Source organism: Siphateles boraxobius, unplaced genomic scaffold, assembly GCF_051911475.1.
Source record: "Siphateles boraxobius isolate OS27281-9 unplaced genomic scaffold, OSU_SipBor_1 24, whole genome shotgun sequence".
In the NCBI taxonomy this organism is placed as follows: Eukaryota; Metazoa; Chordata; class Actinopteri; order Cypriniformes; family Leuciscidae; genus Siphateles; species Siphateles boraxobius.
The window spans coordinates 636,375-645,009 of NW_027508855.1; the positions used below are offsets into that span (position 1 = coordinate 636,375).

The following is an 8,635-nucleotide window of genomic DNA, read 5'->3' on the forward strand; positions in this document are numbered from 1 at the left end:
GTTATATGCTATTTTAACTGTCAGGTTTAGCATCAATTAAGCACAATTTCCAAGGGTACCTACAGAATATCTACTTTATATTAAGTGTTAACATTTTAACAATTATATTTATTTTAATTTTGTACAACTCTATGGTTGTCTTCAATAAAACATTTACTTCAGGGTATAGGAGAAATAGGGCAACACATATCTGAAATTCCACTGTTAGCTGTTGTCAGCCACTGTGATCTGAGCTCTGACCACTATGGGGCATTGTGTTTATTGCTTGATAGAACTACAGATTCTCTGGTGACTGCCTGAATGAATGAGGGAATGATTTTAACCTCAAGCTGTCCCACTGCGCTTGCATACAGTACAACAGTGCCATCACGTGGCTACTGGAATTAATGCACACGTGTTTTGAACACTTATTCAGGGGAATGTTTATATTACAGCTATCATACACATTTGTACATTCCAATACTTATTGTAATAACAACTTAAGAATATTTCATTATTTTGTGCCACTTTTGTATTCATATGAATTGTAATCACAATAATATGACACAAACCAAGATTGTCCTAAAAATGACGTAAGAAGACTTTAAAGGTAGGGCAGGCAATTTCTTTCATAAACACTTTTTGTTATTCTGGTTGAAACTGTCTTCACATTCTAATAGCAATCAATAATATAAGTGGTCTAAATATTATTAAATGTACATATATCTTCTGTGGAAGTATCAGGACCAAAAAAGTGTACTACCTGCCTGTCAACATAGTATTTCCATAGCACGGCCCACTTGCTCGCGTAGACATCCCACACGTTATCAGCACGTTCCATACACTGGTTTCTTGTATAGGCCTACAAACAATACCGGATGCGCGCGCATCCAAGAGGCAAGACCGCTATAATATTTTAGGCCAAGTTCTGTAAAAGAACATTGCAATTAACGTAGATTTTGCATTATTTGTAAATTCTTGTTGACTCAATAATAAACTGCAATTTCAGAGTTGGATCTGTTTGTTTGTGTTTCATTTGCATATTAATATAACATTATGTAAAATGTTAGTTAGTTGACTAGTAAGCTAAGTTATAATGTTAGTCATCAGGTCTCTGAATGAAATTGTCCAACTAAGTTTGCGAATCATAAAAACCTGACATACCCTATGCATTTAGGTTAGTTTACAGTACAACAGCTCCGTGTCATCTCTGCTTCTGCTAGAATAGACGTAAAGAGTGTTGATTTCTGCCTCTTAGATGCGCGCGCATCTATGTGATGAGGTTGCACAGAAACCCGTGTATAGAGCTATGCAGAGTTGTAGACAGACAGTCACTGAGTGCCGCAAACAAACAGCAGCAACATTTTACAGTTCCTCCTGGAGCTGTTTAAGTTTCATGCGTTTCTCTGGCAACACTATCAACGCCGAAATCAATCTGCAGCAGTCAGGTGGTACAATTCCAAAATTGCCTACCCTACCTTCAAGGAAACTTCTGTTGGAGACATTGTTTGGTTCATCTGCTTAACAAGCAGCGCAAGATGTAGCTTATACATGTAACAAACAATTTTCAAACAGTAGTGAGTTTAACACTCACTTTGACTGCAATTCATTACATACGGTTGCAGTGTATTTGCACACATGTTCATAAGTGCCCTTTTACTGTCCATTTCTTTTTTCCAGGATGACATAGCCTATGTCCTTTTTTGCATGAATGAACTGAACTCCTTGAATGCACAAGAATGCTGAGTTTGCTCTATATGTGTAAGTACAGTAGATTTATTGATTGAAGCATGTGTCCTTGTGTCTGAGTCAGGGTCTACATGTGAATGAGATAAGAACTTTGTGACCTCCACCCTATGCAAGACACATCTCCTCACCTTTCCCTTCAACCACCCTCCTCAGCTGAAAATCCCTCCACGTCCAGGAGAAACAAAAGGATTGATGTTTCTTTTCTAAATACTTACATTGCTATTTTAATCAATATTACTGATATTGACTAGATTCTAGTTGTCAATGTTGTGTAACTAATAGCCATAGCCAGTGTGTAGCAGTTTAATTTAGTTACAAGACAGCATCAAATATCTCTATAAAATAAAGTAAAAATATTAGATTGGCAAACAACTAAAATAAACAAGATGAAGTACAAAAATTATTAAAACTAAAATTTAAATAACAATAAATATAGAAATAACAGAAATAAATGAATTACAAAAAAATACATAAATTAATAGAAGCAATACATAACAGCAACATTACTAAATCTTAAACTAACATTTAAATGAAAATATTAAAATAAAGGATAATTCAAATACTATAAAATAAATAAATAAAAATGTTTATTTTGAAACATATTAATATTTAATATCAATATTTAATCTCTTCAAAAAAGTCTAGAATGAGTCAAAACTAGGTGACTATACTGTCAAACATTTAGCAGTGGAAAAGAGGTTAATCTAAAAGGAGAAACGTGAAAAGGACACTCACACACACACACACACAGAGAGAGAGAGAGAGAGAGAGAGAGAGAGAGAGAGAGAGAGAGAGAGAGAGAGAGAGAGAACCCATAGGCAGAGACAGGTAAGGAGAAGAGCCGGCCAGCTCTGCTGACTCAGGACATTTCAAAAGTGTTGATTTCCACTCCATTTCTCCAACCTCTTTGTAATTCTAATGAGAATGTAAAAGGTGTCAGGAGACAGAGAGGGAGTAGACAGAAGAAGATAGGGTGAACGAGAGCAGATCAGATTAAATATCGACTGACTTCAGGCTGTCCGATGCAGACAGGCAGTGTACTGAGTCATCATATGTATACCCTGCCAGCTCGGCTGAGAACGAGAGACAGAATAAGGTTGAGCAGACAGAGCCAGGGAGGGAGAAAGAGGAAGAGAGGAGTTGCCCAGGGGAGTGAGAGGAGAGCAGTGAAACGTTGGGCTTGTGGGGGAGGAGAGATGAGCATAAGTAGTCGAGACAGAAAGCATGCTGTCATCTAATAAGGGGAGTGAAAATAAGAGACGGGATGAGAAGAAAGAAACGGCAACAGAAAACAAGAGGTTGGACAGAATACAAAATAAATACAAGATTGGTAGGATGAACTTACAGTTCAGATAAAGATTTATTAGAAAGACATGGGAAATAAGAGTAAAAGGATGAGTAAACCAAATAGACACTATAAAGATGAAAATGTGATGAATATAGTGAAAATACCTACTTAAAGACCAACCCTAGGAAAAGAAACACCTACTAACTTCCATTGCTCTGGTGTCAAATAAGTGATGCAAACCTGCCTAAAATATAAGAAAGTTGTGCTTTTGGTGTCTAGGACAAAAAACTGCTATACTACTTAAACTGTAGTAATTTACCGTTACTTAAAGTGTATACCTTTAAAGTGTATACCTCTACCTTTTTTCTATAATGCTGCTTTAGGTCTCAAGAAATGAAAATAATGTTATAACCCTTTCATTTTCATATGAAAATGAAAGGGTTATGACATTATTTTCATTTCTAGAGAAATATATGTATATATGAATATATTATATTCAGAATTTCTTACATTTATTGAGGGAATGCATTTAGCCTCTTCATATGCAAGGGGACAGGACCCATAGGGGCCTCAGTAAACTTAGTAAACTATTCAAATGAATATATTATTAACAACCAATTACTGCCAATAGACATAGAATATAATTAAAAAACAGTAACCTACATCAAATAATGTAGGCTACTAACCCCCCACCCCACACACAAAGACTTTTAGCCTACATACTGTAACTATTGTTTCTGTTTTTTCCTCCTAGTTTCAGTTTATATAAAAAAGATTAAAAAAGAGCAGTTTTAGCAGAAATACTGGAGGAAATATCTTACCTTAAATCTAGGAATGGCCTTCGAGTCAAAAAGGGTGAGAACTACTCTATGCAGCCTTAACCTTGTGTAAAAACACAATTTCTCAAAACACCATTACATTTTTGACAATTTAAAATAAAAATGAAACACGTTTAATTGAAGAATTGACAGTTTCTTAGCCATCTACGCAAGTTTACATGCTGCCACAAGATGGAGACAAATTAAAAACAATTCGCTGAGGGAAACACGTTGGTCAAATAAGGAAATGACGTACGGTGTTCAGCATTTCTGCTTTGGGAAGCCAGTAGAGCTAGCCAGGAAAGCTTTCATGGGGCAGTTCTACTACAGTTGTTCAGTAGTGACATGACCGATTGTAAGAAACGACAGTCAGCGGCAGCGAGGGCACGAAAGCAAAGGTACGGTAGTGTTTATGGTCTGAATTACTGTTAAGACAGAAACAGCTAAGAAAGACCTGTCGGAAGCATGAATAAGTATACCTGTGATTTAGAGCTAGTCGTGTGTCAACACGTGTAACTTTTTGTCATCCCTAAATATAGCAAAAGGAAAAGCACGATAGCAGGGCCACATGTAGGCTATGATCTTTTTTTTGTCCAAGTAAACCCAGTAAGTAATGAGACTGTAACAGTAACATGCTACTTTTTCCATCGTATTATTAAGTATTTATTACTTCGTAAATGTGCCAATTTCTAAAAATATTTTGTGGCTATTAGTATGTTCTGTAGGTCCTCTTTATTTATTCATGCTTCCATTTTTGTTAGGAGATTATATCTTATTTGACCAGTCATTTGTCTGTCAGTCTACGGTGAAGTGATGCTTCCCGACAGCTGAGCTCAGACAGCAGTGACACATTTAGATTCAGGTGTCTAAATCTGACAGCTTCAGCACGTTAGGTCTCATCAGGGGATCCGCAAGGGGGGGTTAGGACGATTCTTAGGGCCCACGCACTTTGGGGGGCACCCCAGAGGTCAATTTTATCAGTTGTAACAGCACTAGTAGTAATGTAATAGTTACCTCATATTCTTTCATAGGCCCAAAATTGCTAGCGGCACCCCTGGGTCTAATTACAGGCTAAAGAATTGTATCTTTACCATTTCATTGAAATTATAATAATTTCATAAACTAAGAACTCAAACATTGTCTTGCTGACAGTAAAAGCATTACTAGGTTTACTTACTATGAATAATATTTGACATTTGTTTCTACTTATTATAAAATGTAACTTGGTCCTTGCCATATGAGAATGGTTCTGCACAAGGTTTTCCCTTTGTCACATTCGCCTTTCTCATTGGGGCATTAAAAAAAAATTGTATTGTGAAAAGCACTATACAACAAACTTGACGAATAGCAATGGAGTATAACTGTTTTACAGGAATGGCATTTGCAACCAATTCATTTATGCATTTAAATGCTAATGCATTTTTACACTGCACAGAAGCTTCATCTGAAGCAGTAAGATGCATTTTGTTACGTTCACCTAAAGCAAGGTGAAGCAACATAAAACTGGGGAGACCACACATGGAACTCAATTTAACAATTAACATTTAATTGACAAAACATACACAAGACAGTAACCATAAATCAAAAAATAAAGAAAAATAATTCATTCTGGAACTGAAAAGGAAAGAGCCATCGTCCCAGTCCAACTCCGTCAGTCCTTTTGTAATCGCCAACTCCTGACAAAACGCAATCCAGCACACCTGAGCACCAGAGATTCACCACACCTGTTCCTGACACGCCTCCAGGACATAGAACAACGCTACCTGGTGGAGAAAATACTAAAGACCATAACAATTTACAGACTGTGATTTTCATGCAGCATATGATTTTACACAGAAACTATAATTGCTATGAAATTGATTTAAATATGAACTAATGAATATAGGAACATGAAATAATAAAAATCTACTTTTAAATGTGTACTTGTATACTTCTAATTGAATATATACATCTATAAAAATGCATAAGATAAAAGTACAATAAAAAAATGCTGACTCTGGTCAGCTACTTTCTACTGATCTCTTTCTTTTGATCTCTGTGGTCAGGAGTTGCACAAAGATGGAAGACTGCTTGATAGAAGACCAGACAAACTTTTACTCAAAGGCAGAACATTACTGGAAAGATGTCCCGCCCACTGTGGATGGAATGCTGGGAGGTTATGGCAGCATTTCCAGCATTGACATTAATGGCTCCAAAAAGTTTCTTCAAAAATTCCTTGGGGTGAGTAATTATTCTACATTTTAATACACTACTGTTCAGAGATTTAGAGTCAGAAATATATATATATATATATATATATATATATATATATATATATATATATATATATATATATATATATATATATATATAATATATACACACACACACACATACCCCCCGCCCCCTGCAAATCAGGTTTATTGGCAAAATTTACAGACTTTCAGCTGTTGGCTATGAACAAATCAAATAAAAGTTATTGAAATAACAATGTTTCAAGTGGTTTTCCCAAATTCAACTGACTTTTAATGACTTCTGCAGTCTCAAAATTATTCTACCCCTTCATGGCAAGCATCTTTAGCACTTAGTTGAACCCCCTTTGCTGTTATGACCTGCTTCAAACAAGATGTATATAACCAGACACCAGTGACACTCTGAAGACTTGAGTAATGATGCTGAAAATGCAGCTTTGCCATCACATAAATAACATTTTAAAATAGAACATTTTAAATTGTACTAATATTTCTCAATATTACTGTATTTTGATCAAATAAAAGCAGCATCGGTTCACATAAGAGACTTATTTCAAAAACATGAAAAATAGTACTGTAAGTTGGTAGTGTAAATCTTTGACATTCTACTACTCCAAATTTTAGTTCACTGTTAGGTCTTATTAAGTGATTATTTGAAAGAAATATCTTGAACAGTAATCTTGCCCACAGTTACTAAGCTCCACCAAACCTTAAATGAAAGTCCATGAGAAACACGCTATCGTCTGGTTTCCTTTTTTACACAAAGGAAGGCCAGGGTAAGACTGGGACAGGCTGTTCTCTGGACTGTGGTGCTGGAATTGGCCGTATCACCAAGCGGCTGCTCCTGCCGCTCTTCCGTACAGTGGACCTAGTGGACGTGACGCAGGAGTTCCTGGATAAAGCTCGTACATACCTGGGTGAGGAGGGCAAGCGGGTGGAGAACTACTTCTGCTGTGGCCTGCAAGATTTTCAGCCCCAGCCACAACGTTATGATGTCATATGGATTCAGTGGGTGATTGGTAAATTGATTTATTTGGCTACACCATCTATCATAAGAACAATTTTATAAAATGGAAACAGTTAATATAACCAGATGTATCTTCCATTATGTTTTGCAAACACAATAAAGCTCAATCGCTTCATGTATCTGTAGGTCACTTAACCGACGACCACCTGGTGGAATTCCTGAGGCGTTGCCAGAGCGGTCTGCGTCCGGATGGCCTGATTGTGGTGAAGGATAATGTTGCGTTTGAGGGTATAATACCTGATGATGTAGACAGCAGTGTGTGTCGGGACCTGAATCTACTACGTCACCTAGTAGCCAAGGCTGGACTCAGCATCATCTGTGAGGAGCAACAGCAGAACTTCCCTGAGGAGATTTATCAGGTCCACACTCTTGCGCTCAGATAGCCGCAAGCATTGCACGAGTATGTTTTTATGTGTTTGTTCTGAAGCCAATGATGTGAAAGGAAATTAGGATCAATGTTAGCTACGCAAGAAGCTACATGTTACTGTCAGTGTGATCACCGTTTTTTGAAAAAGGCACACAAGACCTGAAGGTGATATTGGGAGCTTGGGATTTTACTTCTAGAGCTTGTAATATGACAGCTAGGACTCATAGCGGTCGTGAATGTAAATGGGGCGAATGGTAGCTTTTCAGTTATCCAAACAGCTTCACACTCCAGTTAATCCTCGGTTTGAAGTCTTCTGTCTGACTCAGAGAGGTTTTATCACAGTAGGAAAATATGTGGAAGATGGAAACAATCAAGAAAAAGCAGCAGTGGGTGTACTAAATACTTAAAGGGATAGTTCACACCAAAACAAAATTTGTCATAATTTACTCACCTCTATGACTGACATTCTTCTGATGAACATAGTATATTTATGTAATTTTTTATTTTTTTTGTCATACATTGGTCAATGGTCCCCAAAACTGTTTTGGGAATTTTGTCAAAATGTTGTATTTTGTGTTATACAGTCATACAGGTTTGGAAACGCATGATGGTGCGTGTATGGAGAGAACTATCCCTTTAAGACTATTTAATCATAGTTTATGGCACTGAACGGCGTGTGTAAAACCTTTTAATAACTTATTTCGAATGTTCCCTTTTAGTATGTGTGAATTTGCATCTGTTTACAGAAAACTCTCAACTGAACCATATGTTGTATTTTGCGTTGAATAAACGAATATTTTGAAGTAGTCTTTGTATGACACTGTTATTGTGTGTAACAGTGGTCTTGGCCTTTTTGACTCAAGTACCATTATCACCTTCCCCCGTCGCTGCTAAGATATTTGTCTATATGCTGTAATAATTAAAACATTTTTATTGATATTATTGATTTTTATTTATATATTTAATGGATGTGGTCGGTAAATTTAATATTGAATTAACCACAATTCATTTTGTGATTCCAGAAGGTATGTTCTGCATTTTATGTTCTTTAATAACAACAATAGTTAAAACCTAACAATTACAAAAAGGGGCTACAGCGCCACAGGAAAATATGTTAACATTTAGATTTTTGTATTTTTTAGTATTTAATTTATAGTTTATATTAGATTATATTAA

The 8,635-nt window shown here is 36.3% G+C and overlaps 1 protein-coding gene across 1 annotated transcript; it reads left to right on the forward strand.

The window, feature by feature from the left end:
• The first annotated feature begins 4,079 nt into the window (after positions 1–4,079).
• Positions 4,080–8,265, forward strand: ntmt1 (N-terminal Xaa-Pro-Lys N-methyltransferase 1). Its single transcript, XM_077240614.1, has 4 exons — positions 4,080–4,232; positions 5,880–6,054; positions 6,832–7,084; positions 7,219–8,265. Exons 1-4 carry the CDS (start codon positions 4,180–4,182, stop codon positions 7,473–7,475), a joined length of 738 nt encoding a protein of 245 aa, XP_077096729.1. The 5' UTR covers positions 4,080–4,179; the 3' UTR covers positions 7,476–8,265.
• The last annotated feature ends 370 nt before the right edge of the window (positions 8,266–8,635 follow it).